The 18468-nt window shown below is 42.3% G+C and overlaps 1 protein-coding gene across 1 annotated transcript; it reads right to left on the reverse strand.

Moving 5' to 3' along the window:
- Nucleotides 1–1137: 1137 nt before the first annotated feature.
- LOC134339426 (peroxiredoxin-1-like) lies at nt 1138–14415 on the reverse strand. Its single transcript, XM_063035914.1, has 6 exons — nt 14273–14415; nt 12515–12632; nt 7011–7164; nt 4331–4453; nt 2935–3065; nt 1138–1398 (listed from the first exon to the last, which is right to left on the reverse strand). The coding sequence occupies exons 2-6, from the start codon at nt 12618–12620 to the stop codon at nt 1313–1315; spliced, it is 600 nt and encodes a 199-aa protein (XP_062891984.1). The 5' UTR covers nt 12621–12632; nt 14273–14415; the 3' UTR covers nt 1138–1312.
- Nucleotides 14416–18468: the final 4053 nt, after the last annotated feature.

Below are 18468 nucleotides of genomic sequence, written 5' to 3' on the forward strand. Positions count from 1 at the left end.
AAGACATTGCACAAATATGCATTGAGCAACAAAGAATATTGCAATCCTGGAAATTGTTTTCCACTCTGTTTTTGTCAACTTGTAGTTTGGCAGCTGATCTTTTTAAAGCTTGAGCAGTATACTGGTTGCTGCAAGTGTTTAAGGTGCATCACTTATCTCCCCAAAAAGATCAGATTACAGTAAGTGGTTATTAAAATCATTCAAGCTTTGGGGGAGGTGCCCAGAAATAGAAAAGCTAATTAATGTTTTTGGGATCTGGCAGTTGCTAGTAAAGCCAGTATTTGCATCTTCCTAATTTCCTTAGAGGTTATGGTGATCCATCACTTTGAACCACGTTCAAGCCCTTCTCATGCTAGAGAATAGGGAGTTCCAGATTGAGGCAGACCAGTAACGTTTCCAAGCCAGATTACTTCAGTTGCTGCCTCAGACACTAGGACTTAATTGGAGAGTGGACTCATCCATTCATGGAGGTAACCATGAATAATCATAGCTAGGTGAACAAGTAGAAAATCCAAGTTCAGGTGATTATAATGAAATGGGTAATTATGAAACTGCTGGCAGTGCAGCAGATAGCATAACGTTACAGTGCCAGTTGTAAGATCCGGGTTCAATTTCTGCTGTTGTCTAAAGAGTTTGTACATTCATCCATACCGTTTCCTTTGGGTGCTCTGGTTTCCTTATTTTCCAAAGACCATTAGGGTTAATGAGTTGTGGGTATGCCTTGTTACCAATAAGGCCAGACAAATGCTTGGAGCACAGCATTTCTCATGTCAAACACCAGTCAGTAGAAGGAAACATGTATTTGTCTGTCAAACCTGATGTTTCAGGAAGGTTTACATAAAACATTGCACTCTGAATGTTAAGTGTTGATAACTCTACCCTTCAGGGTTGAAATCAGGAAGCAGCCGGTTCAGCTACTTTGCAGCAGCATTTTGAGAGTCAAGTCCAGAGCAAAATTGTGACAGGGTCCATATACCAGTTTCATTTTGATCACCATTTCACAATCCAGTAGCCATTAATGAAATGAACTACCAGTGGAAAGTCACTTGAATAAAGCTTACAATGAGGCAAGCTTTCCTTTCACCCTTTTGGGCAGTAAATTCCAGTTCATACCAGTACAAAGAATACAGAAACTAATCAGCTTTCAATCTTGTTTTATTCTGACAGTAAAAAAAACATTTACAGGAGTTTGTCTGGACCTTGTTACTTGCAGCACAGATGTGGACAAATACCAAACTGATCCTGTGAGAAAATCTTTACATTAACAAAAATACAACATTCAGTGCTTAGATCTGGTCCATAATGTTGGAGCCTAGGCCTGTTGTTCAAAGTACTTTTTGCTGCCTTGCACATCAGGCTTGATGGTGTCACTGCCAGGCTTCCATCCTGCAGGGCAAACTGGGGGGAAAAAAAACTAGATGTTAAGATTTAGTAAGAATTTTTATTGTACATTTGTTTTAGATAAAGGCTGGAATAACAGACTGGAGTTAATATCTGCATTTCTAAGAACTCCTGGTGGGCATTAGTATCCAAGGACATATATCACATTACTAGGGTCTCCATGTTACAGGTTGGTATATTACAAAATGGTGCCTTGAACTATAAACTTAATGCCCAAAGTGGAACAAGTGCCACAAAAAACTTACACTTCCTCCCTCACCACCATTCAGGGCCCCAGACAGTCCTTCCAGGTGAGGCGACACTTCACCTGTGAGTCGGCTGGGGTGATATACTGCATCCTGTGCTCCCGATGCAGCCTTCTATATATTGGCGAGATCTGACACAGGCTGGGAGACCGTTTTGCTGAACACCTACGCTCTGTCTGCTAGAGAAAGCAGGAGCTCCAAGTGGCCACACATTTTAATCCCACGTCCCATTCTGATATATCTATCCACGGCCTCCTCTACTGTCAAGATGAAGCCACACTCAGGTTGGCGGAACAACACCTTATATTCTGTCTGGGTAGTCTCCAACCTGATGGCATGAATATCGACTTCCCTAACTTCTGTTAATGTCCCATCCCTTTTTTTTTTCTTTTTCTCCCTCACTATACCCCTTGCCCATCCTCTGGGCTTCCCCCCTCCCCCTTTCTTTCTCCCTGGGCCTTCTGTCCCATGATCCTCTCATATCCCTTTTGCCAATCAACTTTCCAGCTCTTGGCTCCATCCCTCCCCCTCCTGTCTTCTCCTATCATTTTGGATCTCCCCACCCCCCTCCCACTTTCAAATCTCTTACTATCTCTTCTTTCAGTTAGTCCTAATGAAGGGTCTCGGCACGAAATGTTGACTGTACCTCTTCCTACAGATGCTGCCTGGCCTGCTGCGTTCCACCAGCAATTTTTATGTGTTGCCCAAGGTTTTAGTTGAAGTTAAGTGTCAATGCTTGTTGAATAACTGAGCATCACAGTACACAAGCCAATACTAGCACTGAATAGAAGCTACAGGTCAGCAAGGCAAAGTGGCAAACAGGCTGTTCACAGGTTTGGAGGACTATCTTGAGCAGCTGTTTCTGTAAGATCAGAAACAAGGGCAGCATGGTGGCATAGTGGTTCGTGCTATGCTTTTACAGAATTTAATGCCCACCACTGACTAAATTGTTCCTATAACCTCAAGGGTTTCTCTAGTTTCCTCCCACATTCCAAAGACACAAGTAAGATAATAAATTGTAGGCATTGGTGCCAGAAGCATGCTGCCCTCCAGCACATCCTCAGACTGTTGGTCATTGATGCAGAAGATACATTTCACCATGTTTAAATGTACACCTGACAAATGAAGCCAATCTTTATATGTATTCACAAGTAATCCATTCTGAATACAGTCATTGACTATGAACAGTTCTTGGGGAAAAATGCATAAACTGAGACTTCTGCACATCAGATTCATAATCTGGGAAATTCCCAGGACTAAGATTATTTGCCCAGCAGCATTGTATTACCTTCTCCATGTTTGTCAGTGAACTGGAAAGCTTGTACCAGCCTCAGTGTCTCATCCACAGATCGACCAACTGGAAGGTCATTGATTGTGATCTGACGCAAGATTCCTTTCTCATCAATAATGAAGAGTCCTCTTGAATACAAAAAGAATCACACATTAAAATGCAGGAGAGAGGCAGGGAAAGTGGTAGAAAGCTCAATTAAACTGAGCAAGTTGAAACCAGTAGTTGCTTATGTACACCAGTGAAACAGCAACTGTCTGGACACTGGTTTTACTGGATGGAAGACAGAAGGTCATATGCATTTTCATCTTCTCCATGACCACTAGCTTCCAAATGCTCCCTTTCCTCATGGGAAAGGCATTGGGCTGATAAGTTCAATTAATTGCCCCTACCATGGACAAGTGGTAGAATCAGGCTCAATTTATAGGAACATGGAGAGGAAACAGAATTAATGTAATGGATGCTTGATTCGTACAGACTTTCCTCCCACATGATAGACATGCTGGTCAGTTGGCAGGCTAACTGGTAACTAGATCAGTTAACCTACTAACCAGCATGTCTTGCAGACTGCAGAGGTAGTAGAATCTAAGGGGACTTTATGACAGGGTTACTGAAAATGGAATTACTGACTGACATCTCACAGGGAAAAAGTGAGGTCTACTGACTAGTAAACAGGAATATAGATTGTGCTAATGTGCGACAAGGAACTGCAGACAATGCCTTCAAGCCCAGACATGGAATACAGCCATGAAAATGTCTATGTTTCAGGAACTTCATTGTTATAGTATGCACTGCTGTAACAGAATATTGGCTTTACTGTTAGACCTCATTTTATTCTGTAGTAAGTCTTTCTGTAATAACCATTCTTATCAATGTTCAGGTATACTGGTAATATTAAATACAAAAGCTGTACCAAATTCAATTTTGACTGGCCTCCTTGTACACTAGCTTTTTTTAAAAAAAATAAATTGTTACTTCAAACATCAACTCTCATCTTTGTTTGCTATGACAAACTCAATGGGACAAATGCCCATCGTCTTGTATGGAAACATTTACAAGTCCGAAGATCACTGAACGGTCCCTGGGTACAACAGGCTGGAGTGAATTTCAATATCCCCATAATGGCCTTGCACCTTGTTTGCCTGCACTGCGTTTCAAGTAACACTTTATTCTGTATTGTTATTGGTCCCTTTCTACCTCCATGTACTGATGAGGGAGTAATGACATGTAAAACAGTTTCTGTACCTTAATATGTAACAGTCATTTCAAGCTTTTTACATATGGTTTACAAACCACTGCCACGAGTGGCCCAGTGTTCAAAATCCTTGTGTTGCAGAATCAACCCATAAAGCGAGGGAGAGTCAAGACCCTGAATTCTACTCAATTATTCACTGACCTGTAGGAAATGCCTTCATCTTCCTTTAGAACACCATAGTCTTTGGAGATGGAATGTGTCAAGTCAGCAACCAGTGGGACATTCATGTGGCCAAGACCACCTTGTTTCCGAGGTGTGTTGATCCTAAAAATGTATTCAAAATAGCTTTGAAAGTGTGCTGGCTGGGAAACTTGAATATCCAGTTAGAAATACACCATCGTTTCCCCCAGCAAGTTTCCTGGAATGAATGCCATTATTCATGCAGATCTGTTTTTTGTAAGCTTAGGTGAAATTGTCTTGAAACAAGTTAAACCTGCAGAGTTTGTGTAAACAACCCATAGATTACAACTTAACTAGTCATCTGCAGAAAAACTGCTTCTTTAGCTCAGAGGCAATGCTAAACTTCAAGCATTTTTGCACTAATGATATTACCCCAACTTTTTAAACCCACTCCAAAATCAATCTAACCTTTCCCCCTATATTGTTCATTTGTTACATGCTGTGGTTGTATGTCATGGGCAATCATGGTCTTTCCATGAGCATGATTGTTCTTGGCAAATTTTGGCAGAAATTGTTTGCCAATGCCTTCTTCTGGGCAGTGTCTTTACAAGACAGGTGATCCCACCATCAATACTCTTCAGAAATCTACCCTGCATCAGTGGTCACATAACCAGGACATGCACCACCTGCTCCCATTCCTTCACACAACTTGATCAGCAGCTAAGCAGGAGCTACTCCTTGCCCAAGGTGACCTGTAAGCTCGTGGAGTGGAGTACCTTACACCTCCTTTGGAGGAGACATCTCCACCCCAAAACACTCCCTCCCACATATCCTCCATTCTCCTTCATCCATGTGTCTAAGAGTCTCTTAAATGTCTTTACCACAACCCGCAGCAGTACATTCCAGGCACCCACCATAAAATCTAACATTGATCACCTTACAGTATCCCCTTGTATCATTTCCACCCTTGTTAAAATGTCATTGGCTATCCATTATCTTAACTTGTTCACCTCAACAAAAGGAAAAGCCTCATCTTGCTCTATCCATCAGTCCAATGAATGCTCTAATCAGCATTCTGGTAAATTGCCTTAGCCCAGCAACCTCAATATCCCATTGTAATCTATGACAACCTTCTACACTGTACAACACCATCAACCTCTGGATTTTTTTTTAAAAAGTGGATTGAGGAAGTAGAAGTTTGCAGATGAAACAACGAGTAGGGGTCCCACAAGAGATGCCACTGGTCACCAAACTCCAGGCAAAATATGCTCTGTTAATCTGCCTCCTGTAGGCAAGCCCATTTTGAATCTATGCAGCCAGGCTTCTCTGAATCCCATGTTTCCTGACACTCTGAATAAGCCTACAATAGAGAAACAAACACCTTACTAAAATCCACATACACCACTACCTTCAACTTCTGTCACTTTCTTGACAACTTCAATCAGACTCGAGCACAATCTGCTCTCAACTGTAATAACTGACCCTAATCAGGCTATGCTTCTCCAAAACATCAAGTCCTATCTCCAAGCATCCTGTCCAATAGTTTGCCCACCACTGAAGACTCACAGGTCTACAATTCAGGATTATACACATTACCTTTCTTGAATAAATATTTGCCACCTCCCAACCTTCCAGTGGCCAGCAAGGACAAAAGCCAAAGATAGAGCAACCTCTTCCCTCCATTCCTATAGTAACCTGGGGTACCTTCTATCCCCAGAGGCTTACCCATTGACATGCAGAACAGGTTAATATGCTAAAATGTCTTCACATTCTCCAAGGTAACATTTCCATTGTGCATTCCCTCCCAAAATAAATTTGTTCCCAAATTATTCTCCCAAGTTCCTGCCAAAAGCATCGTAATTTACCCCCCCCCCCCGCAACATTACTTTCTATATCTTCTGTTCCTATCTGTCCAAGGCTAAGGGAATAGCATCACGATTCAGGGGAGCAGATTTAGGATGGAGATGAAGAGGAACTGCTTTCCGAGAGTGATGAATGTGGAATTTTCTGCCCAATGAAGCAGTGGAGACTACCTCAGTGAATATGCAAGACAAGGTTGCATAGTAGAGGAAATAAGGGTTATGGAAAAAAGGCAGGTAGGTGGAGATGAGTACACAGCTAGATCAGCCATGATCTTGTGCAAGGACAAGGAATTGTCGTCATCTGTCTCTCAAATGTTCACCCCTCCCCAAGAAACCTGATCAAGTCCATTGCCTTGTACCAGATCTAGTATGGCTTCTCTGCATATCACCAGGAATGCTTCCTGAACACAGCTAACAAAGTGGATCAATTAGCTTACCAACCTGCAAGCACATCCTTGGAGCAGTGGGGCAAATGAGGCATGGGGAAGCCCACTGTCACAAAGAATGTGCAAACAGGTCAGCATTGACTTCGGGTTGTGGAGCTGATGGAGGCTGCACTATCCAGTCAAACAGTCACACTGGGTGGAGTTCACCAACCTAGGAAGACAGCCACAAACTTATGGCAGGCTTGTTTTTAGGAAGTGGTACATAAAGTTCAATTTATAAGTGTCAGAAACATCTTTAGCCACAAAAATTGGAAAACCTGGGGCGAGAAATGGAATTACCATCATGTTTCAACATTTCATAGAAGCCATTCCCCAGTTTTTAAAATAATGTCAAAGATAACCCCAAGTTCCTGACTGCACACAAAAACCCTAACAAAATTTAAAAAGCCTTACCAGGCTAAGTGGCTGAAGTGGGAATCCGTGGAGGCACCAATAACTTCACAGTTTATCTTGCGAAAGTCATCTGCTCTGTCACTGAATGCAATGATCTCAGTGGGGCACACAAAGGTAAAGTCCAGTGGATAGAAGAACACGACGACATACTTTCCTAGGGTGAAAAGGTGATCAGCGTTACACAATCTTTCTAACCTCTTGGATCACTGATGAAAATCTCAAGTGCAAGTTTGTGCTAAAGAAAATCCCATTCAAGAATAGTTTGCCATGAATATGCAAGAATCACATGCATTAGGTGAAATGCATTGGCCAAGAACCATGTAAGTGTGCAGGGTGCAACAGACAAATTTGGAACAATTCATTCTATTGTCATTCAAATAAGAGTGAACACTCAAAGCACCTTGTCATTGAAGGCTGCCTGCTGGAAAATGGAATTGATAGGGATTGGTGCAGATGTGAACCACAGGCCAGTTCCATGTTTTTGACTGAGCAGTTACATGGAACTAGTGACAACTAAATGCAGACATCTCCCAAAACCCCCAAAAAAATTTTTCCTGGGGATGCTGCCCAACCAAGTACCTCTGGTGAAAAGATGCTGCCCTTGAGTTTTCCGAGGTACGGGATGGCTGCAAGTCTATGCCACACAAATACATGCAAGGGACCAGTTTATCTACTAACCAGTCATCTGGAATGTGGGAGGGAAACCCGAGCACCCGGAGGAAACCCAAGCACCTGGAGGAAACCCATGTGGTTATGTGGAGAACCTCAGTAGCAGAAATTGAACCTGGCATGCCAACCACCACACTACTGTACATCTCAATACATTTACTAGCTGGCATAAAGGACAGATTTGAGAATTTTGCACTGGATTGTGGAAGAGCCAAATAATTTGTCGTAACTGAGTTGGTTTTGGGAAATCAAAGTCAACTGTTTGTTAAAAGATAATGGAAGTTTTCCCCAGTGCATTTTTGTAGTTAGCAATGTCTTTGCATTTACTGCTACCACAAACTTAACATCTGATTATAAACTGGATTCTATACAAATACTTCTGCACTGAGGAACTATTCCCTTCCCAACTCACAGCAAAAGTTTCCCTTTCCATACCACTGATCTAAAGGAGAAAAATTAGTCATCACCATTACTTGCCAATGTTATTTTTCCTGCTGTACTGTGTAAAAGTACCTATACTGGGCGTTGCTACAGCTACACTCCTCTAAATTAAACACTTGCCCCACATGAGCACCCACACAGGAAGTTTTCCCAAACTAAAAGTCTACTCAAGTAGCTTTATAACCATAGTTGGCAATCTTCAGACAAAAGCAGTCTACCCACATATTGATGCCATTCTCTGCACTGGTCATTGATATTCAGTGCTACCCCTGCTTCAGACAAATTCCTCAAGTTTGTTTGCTTGCTCCCAAGATATTGTCAGGACCCATCCTGCTTTAGACCTTCACCTGATAGTGTTCCAATAAACAACTTCTTGTCCTTTGTGGATATGTTCCCTCTACTGGCTAGGTCCTGACTCAAGATCAGTTCCACATCTGCCAGGTCTGGTCAAACCTTCAAACTGAGCACAGCCACATGAACCAGCGAACCTATTGGTAAGGAGGTTCCACAATCAACCTCAGGCAACCCTTGTGCCCAAAGGGATGTGCATGGTCCGAGTCTCTCTAGTTGTTCGGTTTAAGTTTTGATTTTAACAAAGCTACACACAGCTACACACTTGTTACACTGCACCAATGATTAGACTTCAATCCCAACCTTATGGTATCTATATCATGTAGGTACATCAACAGCTTCCTCAGCTGCTCCACTTGCCTCCCAGGTTCTAGATATCAAGATGGTAGTCCAGCTATGTCCAGAATCTACGCAAATGGTAGAAACTGGGAAACAGGAATGTGGAGAGAATGATTAAGTGGGTGCTTGATTAGCATAGACTTGATGGGCCAGCAGCCAGCTTCAAAGTGTATATCTGTTTTTTCACTTGATGCAATTTCCTGCTCGCCAGAGAATTGAAACTAATTGCAAACATCAACCATCGAGACAAGACTGCAGATGGCAGAATCTGGAGTGAAAAATAAGATGTGGAAAGAACACAGCAGGTCAGGCAGGATCTGTGAATGGAAGTGGACAGAACATTGCTTTGGGTTAATACTCCACCTGAAAGCATTGCTATGCTCAGTTTATTCAGCCAGTAAGTCATTTTAGAATGGTCAGCATGGTTCTGCACATGGTTAATTGCACAATTTAAAGCAACTATCACACCCCTTTCTCCTTCCAAGTAAATTTTGTATCCATTGCTAGCTCACCCTGAATCCCATGAGATCTAGGCTAGTTTACAATGCAGTACCTTGTTAAAAGTCCATGATTATCACCCTGTTGACAAACCTCCTGAACAGCTCCTCAAAAAGGAGGAATCGCATGCAGATTGAGCAAGGTTCAACTGCATGCAAAGCTGACGCTGAAGTCAGAGGGTGGCAGCAGTAATCTCACCCCAAACTTGAGGCCTATGCCAGTGCATCACATGGGACTATCACATTCAAGATTTATGAGCATGTAGGTGGCATGAAAAAGTGCGCAGATACATCAGAACCAGTGTGGTGGACAATCATGAATAGAACAGGCCCTGCAGTCCATGTTATGCTGATCTTTGGCCTTCAGGACCAATCTAACCCTTCCCTCCCACATAAACCTCCATTTTTCTATCTCTGCATCTCATAGGCTCTCAAATGCCCCAAATATATCGGCCTCTACCAACAGCCTTGGCAGTGTTCCACAAAACCTGACATCCCTTCTGTTTTTCTCCAAACAGCTTATCATGTCCTCTCATTAGTCTCCTCCACTCTGAGAGGCCACTTTGGATGTCCATTCTCTGCCTCTACCAAGTCACCTATCACACCTTCACTTCAAAGAAGCCTTGCTCACAACTTTTCAGAGCACTTTAGCCCAGACAGCATCCTAGTAAATATTCTCTACACCTTCTCTGCTATTCTTTGGCCCACTTTCCCAGATTCAGATCTTGCCGCAACCTTGAATTATTGTTCAGTTCCTGTCACTTTATTGTAGAAAGTGTGCCCACTTTCTGAACAATAATTCAAGGTTGCGGCAAGATCTGAATCTGGGAAAGTGGGCCAAAGAATAGCAGACAGAATTTAATGCCAATGATTATGTGTCTGTGACATCAAACCAAGATAGGACAGTAAAATAACAGTGCCCCAAGGAGTTGTAGAACAGAGATCCAAGGGTACAGGTGCAATTCCCCCAGAACTGGCAATACAGGTAGACAAGATGGAGGCATATACACTCAAGTGGTCGCTATTAGGTACACTCGCAAATATCAAACACCCAATCATATAGCAGCATCTCAATGAACAAAAGCACATAGACATGGTCAAGAGGTTCAATTGTTCAGACCAATCGGGATGAGGGTAAAATGTGATTCATGTGACTGACTGGAGCAATTGTTGGTGCCAGACAGGGTGATTTGGGCATCTTAGAAGCTGATTTCTGGGATTTTCACAGACTAGCATTTACAGAGTGGTGCAAAAAAAAATTCCAGTGAGCAGCAACACCTTGTTAATGAGGTCAGGGGAATGACAGACTGGTTCAAGCTGACAAAGGCAACAGTATTGGAAATAACCGCATGTGATGTGCAGAGGAGCAGCAGAGAACAATGAACATACTCCGTGGCCACTATTTGGTAAAGAAGGTACCTAGTCAAGTGACCACTTAATGTCTGCCAAAGGACAAGAATTTAAGAACAATGACTGGCACATTGTTACAGATGTACAAGACATGAATATTGCGCATAGTTCCAACTGCCATACTTGAAAGCGGATGCGATCAAGCTGGAGGACACTGAGGAGATTCACAAGGATGCTGCTGGGACCGGTGTGCTCAAGTTTGAGACTGGACAAAATTTCCACGGAGCAAGGAGGTTGAGGGGATGCTCTGAAAATCTGTGCGTAAACAATTGTTAATTTCTTCTTGCACCCTACCCCCCCCCACCACCACCACCAGTATGAAAGTCTATAGCTAAAAAGTATAGTTTTAAGCAAGGGGAATTTAAAGGCAACCCAACAGGCAGGTTCTCTCCAGAAGATAATTATCTGCTAGAGGATTACAACATTTAAAAGACTGAGTAGGACACGGATAGGAAATGTTTAGGGATATGTTGGCAAAGGGGACTAGCAGAGGTTGATTGACTTAAGGCAAAGAACCCTTTGTGTTGTGCAACAATGACAAAGCACTACATGCTATAAAAACAGTGGATTTTAGCCACCAGGGACGATGTGCTTCAGCCAAGGGAGCTATGGATTTGGCAACCTTGAGGGCTTTGCTGCTAGCAATTTTTCTAGAAGCCCTGTCCTTAGTCCTCTTCCCTTTAGCCACCAGTCCAATTCCAGACTGCTCCTCAATCTAATATTTTTATGGATTACAATTCATGAAGTGCCCTACTTGCCACCACAATAAAAACCTACAAATAGCCAACCTGAGCCAACCCAAACAGGGCTTTTTTAAAGCCAGCATATCCTGATAGTCACATCTCATGGACAGGATCTACACTACATCAGGATCTATACTACAGTGATCCTAGCCCAAGGTTTCATTGACAAACATGGGAAATGACAACTGTAGCCCTCAATAGCAAAGCTGGTAATTAAGATAGAGGCAGCACAGTACACTGTGTAGCTCCAAATGCTGCTTGCAAGTGTGTTAATGCTCCAGTGACCATATGGGTTTCCTCTAGATGCATGCTTTCCTCCCACGTTCTACAGATGTGGAGATGTAGAAGTTGTCAAGTCACATGGGTGTAACTGGGCAGCACAGGTTCACTGGGCCAGAAGGGTCAATTAACTGTTTGTAATTTGCCATTTTCATATGATGTGGATGGACACATCTTTCCATGACTGATGGTCCTTGGCATTTTCATACAAATGGAACTGGCTCACCATTGCCTTCTGGGGCAGTGTCTTTACAAGACAGACGACCCCAGCCATTATCAATTCTCTTCAGATTGCCTGCCTGGCATCAGTGGTCACATAACCAGGAACTGTGATATGCACTACCAGCTCCCATGTCTTCAAGTGACCCTGATGTGTCCACACTTTGCCCAAGGATGCCCTGCATACAGGCTGACAGAGCGAAGGAGCACCTTGCACCTTTGGTAGGGGCATCTGCATCCCACTATCCCAAAATGCATCTAATAAGTTATGGATTAATTGGTTTTCAATTGACAAAAGTGTGGGAAGTGCACTGAACCAAGACTTCGTGCTATCCTGGCCAAAGGATGACAAATAGTTTTAAGAACTTTGCCTCACTACTCGTACTTCAGAATACACTGTTCAAGAAACCAATTGAACTAATAATAGTCAATAGCTACAACTGGATTTAAACTATTCTTGGACAAGTCTGATCACCGTATAGGCAAGGCAAAACTGGTATTTTGAAACTGAACAGTGAACATTTAAGGCTGTAAAAGGACACTTAAACCACCTTACCTTTGTAACTGGATAGAGTCAAATCCTTGAATTCTCCATTGGGCATCACAGCCTTGGCTGTGAAATCAGGGGCAGGATGACCAATTTTAGCATTTCCAGCTGCCATCTTGTACAGTTGCTGTAAAGAAGATGCCCAGTATTAATGCAAACTAAAGCCAACTTTTGAACTGCACTATGGGCTGTTCTAAGCAACTTCTGGGATACTTGAAATAGATTGTGTTATAGCTGAAAAGAACATTCCAGAAACCCAACTGGAGTCAACACCATCCAACACTAATTACACAGGATTTATCTGAGTCATAACCCAAAGCTGAACTCACTTTTTTCACCATGGGAAATGGAGAAATACTACCAGCATTAGTTCCCAGTTTTGGTTACACTAATCACAACCAAGTCAATGTGCACAGCATGTTGAGTCTGCAAGTATACTAGATAAGCTGTATAGTAGAAATATTGAAAGGTGACTTAGTTAATTTCAAAGTTATAAAAAAGCAATGGATTATTTAGATATACAATTGGTTTTTCTCATCAACTTGTATTATTTATAGACTCATCGACAGCAAACTTGGCATGGAGATTGAAAATTTGTAATCAGGTACTAGGTTTTATTAAAACAGTCCCCAATTATCAAGCGTGGCATTAACTACAAATTTATGAGAGATTCTTTGGATTAAGGTAAATAATCAGGAGCTTTAAAGAACTGTCTAAAATATTCTGCAGTGACCACAAAGTCCAAAAAAATTGTTGGACACAGACTACACTGGTACACCAGTAAACAGTTAAGTCCACCAAATAGGGTGCCCCAGCAATCTTAGTTAAGAATGAAAGGATTCAGAAAGCACTATTTCCTTGTGGTTAAGCCAAAAAAAAATGAGCACGTTAATCAACGTCTATGCAAATTTTCCCACAAAGTAGATCGCACCCAGATCTAACATTTAAAGATAATACTAATTCAGTTAACTAGAACATAATTACAAGTGGGAAAATGCAAATTGCTAAACTTCCACCCGCCACCCAAGCATGAGAACCCGGTTTTTAAAGTGTCAGAATTTGAAGGGGATCATAAATTCAGAGATAAAAGAGATGTGCTTAATTTCTACGCAACCCTAAAGCCTATCATGCTGACGACAGTACACAAATTGCACAGCAGGTCTTGAATCCTCCATAAAAAAAAAGTTTAACCTAACACAAGGATTAAACTTCGGCTCATTAAGTTATACACCGAAATATCTAGCAATGGCCGGGTTCGAAGCTTAAACTGCTTTCACTTTGATGTCTGGCGTACTCGATTCGATACAGTGTAGCAAGTTAAACACCGCAAATAGGAATTTCAAACCGCAGAGACTTCGATACGATGGATACACTTGAATACGTTACTTAGAACGGATTTAAAATGTTGCAAAAGCAGCAGGGAGCGAATTCGTGAAGAACATTAATTCAGGTTGCAAAGATTAAGGCCCAGCCCCATTACTTGTATCAGAAATACGAGCAGGTTAAACAACACAGTTTTGAAAATAAGCCTTTAGCAGGCGATTTACGGCACACGTGGTACTCTTTGTTACAGCTCCATTTGAACGGGGATACTATGCACCACAATACCCTCGGCAGTGTATTCAAGGACAATAAAACCAATAAATAAAACTTTGCAAATATAAAGGACAATTGCAAGTCAACATAGGAAGCTTTATATAAAAAAATGCAAATCTGAAAAATAAATAACGGTGCAGAAAAATAAAGGGACAAAACTGCATTCCAGACCTTGACCGGGACCGTCCCAACCGAACTCCGCGATACTCCGACGGCCAGTGGTCCGCTAACTCGCCCCCTCCTCCTACTTATAGTCCGACCAAAGATCGCGAGAGTGAGGCGCCCGCAGCGCCCGGCTCCAGAGTGACTCAGCAGAAAAACAAAGCTGCCGCTCTTAAAGGGACAGGCAGCGCGCAGATGTCAGCATGACTTTGGAGTTTCATTCCTCATCCTACACTGACAACTTCCCGGGAGGAGAGTCGAGAAAGAATGGGATGAGGGTGAGCAGGTTAGTAATGAACGAGAGAGAGGGAGGAGAAAAGTGGCAAATAGATAGATAGTGTGAAAGAGAGAGAGTGAGCAGAGTATTCTCTGTTACTGTGGATCTGATGCAGCATTAAGAAAAAGACACTAACTCAAAAACACAATCAAAAACAAAATAACAATCCTATTGTACGTAGCTGACACCAACAGAATCAACAAACTCATCCGTAAGGCCAGTGATGTTGTGGGGATGGAACTGGACTCTCTGACGGTGGTGTCTGAAAAGAGGATGCTGTCCAAGTTGCAGGCCATCTTGGACAATGTCTCCCATCCACTACATAATGTACTGGCTGGGCACAGGAGTACATTCAGCCAGAGACTCATTCCACTGAGATGCAGCACGGAGCGTCATAGGAAGTCATTCCTGCCTGTGGCCATCAAACTTTACAACTCCTCCCTTGGAGGGTCAGACACCCTGAGCCAATAGGCTGGTCCTGGACTTCTTTCATAATTTACTGGCATAATTTACGTATTACTATTTAACTATTTATGGTTCCATTACTATTTATTATTTATGATGCAACTGTAACAAAAACCAATTTCCCCCAGGATCAATAAAGTATGACTATAAAACATAACTGTTTGAGTGTGACTGTATATACAAAACATCAGCTTATAGACTTAGACTGATAGTACCTACATAAACCAATGGTAGGTGCAGAAGCATCTTTATACCTTATACTTTATTGTCGCCAAACAATTGATACTAGAACGTACAATCATCACAGCGATATTTGATTCTGCGCTTCCCACTCCCTGGATTACAAATCAATAGTAAATATTAAATTATAAATCATAATTAGAAAATAGAAAAATGGAAAGTAAGGTAGTGCAAAAAAACCAAGAGGCAGGTCCGGATATTTGGAGGGTACGGCCCAGATCTGGGTCAGGATCCATTCAGCAGTCTTATCACAGTCGGAAAGAAGCTGTATATGAGGTGACTCTAAGAGGAACATTGGTTTTATGTCTGTCTTAGTAGTAGTTTCTTATTGATTCTAATGTGTTTATTTTTCTCTACAGTGAATGCCCACAAGAAATTGAACCTCAGGGGGGTTGGATTGCACCCAATCAGTGATAGGGAGCATAAGAAGCAGTGATTTTGCTTCGGTCTGTGGTTGATGATTAAAAACGGCAGCATTTCATGCCAGTTTTCAGAGTAATACAATCCCTAATCAGTGAACGGAATTCGTTAGAAAGGGCAAATGAAAATGACACAGGGGCAAGTGGAGCGGCCATTATATGTGTGCCAGTATTGGAGTGTCTTTGGCTCATCAAGCTTAAAGCGAGGTAAATATCTGGTAATTTTCTTCTTCATTATTCTTCATTCCTTGTTTATTAGGGCACATTTAGTGCAACGAGACTGGCTCCAGGAGTTGTGTTTTATTCTGTGTGTGAGATGTGGGAATTCTGGGAGATCTCCAGCCCCCCCCAGATACCCACATCTGCGCCAGTTACACCAAGCTGCAGCTCCTCAGAGAACATGTTGAGGAACTTCAACTGCAGCTCAATTAGCTTGATTTCATACTCAGGAAGTGATAGATAGGAGCTACAGGGAAGAGGTCACCCCTGGGACACAGGAGGCAGGTAACTGGGTGACTGTCAGGAGAAGGAAGGGAAATGGGCAGCCAGCGCAGAGTAATCCCCTCAATAATAAGTATACCACTTTGGATATGGTTGAGGGGGAGCCATAGCAACTGGGTCTCTGGCCCTGAGTTTGGTGCTGTAGCTCAGAGATAAAGAGAGGTAAAGAGGACTGCAGTAGTGATAGGTAACTCCATAGTCAGATGAATAGAGATGAGATTCTATGGACATGATAGAGACACACAGATGGTGTGTGGCCTCCCAGGTACCAGAGTCAGGGATGTCTTCGACTGAGTCTACGGCATTCTAAAGGGGAAGGGTAAGCAGCCAGAAGTCTTGGTTCATATTGGCACCAATGACGTAGGTAGGAAAGATGAAGAGCTCCTGAAGAGAAGTTTTAGAGAGCTAGGAAGAAAGTTGAATAGCAGGACATCCAGCATAGTAATCTCTGGATTGCTGCCTGGGCCACGTGCCAGTGAGGGTAAGAATAGGATGATTTAGCAGATGAATACATGGCTGAGGAAATGGTGCATGGGGCACAGGTTCATATTTTGGATCATTGGGATGTCTTCTGGGGAAGGTATGACCTGTACAAAAGGGACGGGTAACATCTGAACCCATTGGGGAAGGTTTAAGTATTCTAAATGCAGGATGACACAACTGTCGCTGAGAAGAGAAGTCAAAGTTATCCTAAAAGCCAAAGAGAAGGCATATAGTAAGCAAAAATTAGTGGTAAGTTAAAGGATTAGGAAGCTGTTAGAAATGAACAGACAACTAAAAATGCCGTAAAGAAGGAAAAGGTGGAATACAAAGGTAAAATTGCTAACAATATTAAAGAGGATACCGAAGGTTCTTCAGATACATAAAGGGAGAGGCAAGTAGATATTGGACCACTGGAAAATGATGCTGTAGAGGTAGTAATGGGGGACAAGGAATTGAGGAATGAACTGAATAAGTATTTTGCGTCAGTCTTCACTGTGAAGATACCAGCAGTATATCAGGAGTTCAAGAGTGTTGGGGGCAGAGCTATGTGAAGTTGCCATTACTAGAGAGAAGGTTTTTGGGAAACTGAAAGGTCTGAAGGTAGATAAGTCATCTGGACCAGATGGTCTACACCCCAGGATTCTGAAGGAGGTGGCTGAAGAAATTGTGGAGGAGTTAGTATGATCTTTCAAAAATCGATAGATTCTGCCATGGTTCTGGAAGTCTGGAAATTTGCAAATGTCACTCCACTCTTCAAGAAAGGAGAGAGGCAGAAGAAAGGAAATTGTACGTCAGTTAGTCTAACTTCAGTTTTGGGAAGTGGTTGGAGTCGATTGTTAAGGATGTGGCTTTGGGGTACTTGGAGGCACATGACAAAATAGGTTGAAGTCATTAAGGTTTCCTTAAGGGAAAATCTTGCCTGTCGAAGCTGTTGGAATTCTTCGAAGAAATAACAAACAGGATAGACAAAGGAGAATCAATGAATGTTGTGCAGTTGCATTTTCAGAAGGTCTTTGACAAAGTGCCATACATGAGGTTGCTTAACAAGTTAAAATCTCATGGTATTACAGGAAAGGTACAAGCATGGTTAGCGCATTGGCTGATTGGCAAGAGGCAAAGAGTGGGAATAAAGGGAGCCTTTTCCAGTTGGCTGCCAATGACTAGTAGTGTTCTATATGGGTCTGTTTCTTTTAATGTTTTATGTCTATAATTTGGAATTGATTGCTTTTTTGCCAAGTTTGTGTGTAATACGAAGATTGGTGAAGGGGCAGGTAGTGTTGAGGAAGCAGAGGCTACAGAAGGACTTGCACAGATTAGGAGAATGGACAAAGAAGACGGGCAGATGGAATACAGTGTTGGGAAGTGTATGGTCATGTACTTTTGTAGAAGAAATAAAAGCATAGACTGGTTTCTAAATGGAGAGAAAGTTCAAAAATCTGAGGTACAAAGGGACTTGGGAGTCCTTGTACAGGATTCCCTAAAGGTTCACTTACAGTTTGAGTCGGTGATGAGGAAGGCAAATGCAATGTTAGCATTCATTTTGAGAAGACTAGAATGTGAGCTTATAAGACACTGGTGAGGCCTCACTTGGAGTATTGTGTGCAGTTTTGGGCCCCTTATCTAAGAAAGGATCTGCTGACATTGGAGAGGGTTCAAAGGAGGTTCACAAAAATGATTCCACGATTAAAAGACTTGTTATATGAGGAGTGTTTGATGGCTCTGCGCCTGTATTGACTTGAGTTCAGAAGAATGAGGGGGAACCTCATGGAGGCCAAGTCATCGGGTATATTTAAGGCAGTGGCTCAAAGGTTTCAAAGGTA

This window comes from Mobula hypostoma, chromosome 29, assembly GCF_963921235.1.
Source record: "Mobula hypostoma chromosome 29, sMobHyp1.1, whole genome shotgun sequence".
In the NCBI taxonomy this organism is placed as follows: Eukaryota; Metazoa; Chordata; class Chondrichthyes; order Myliobatiformes; family Myliobatidae; genus Mobula; species Mobula hypostoma.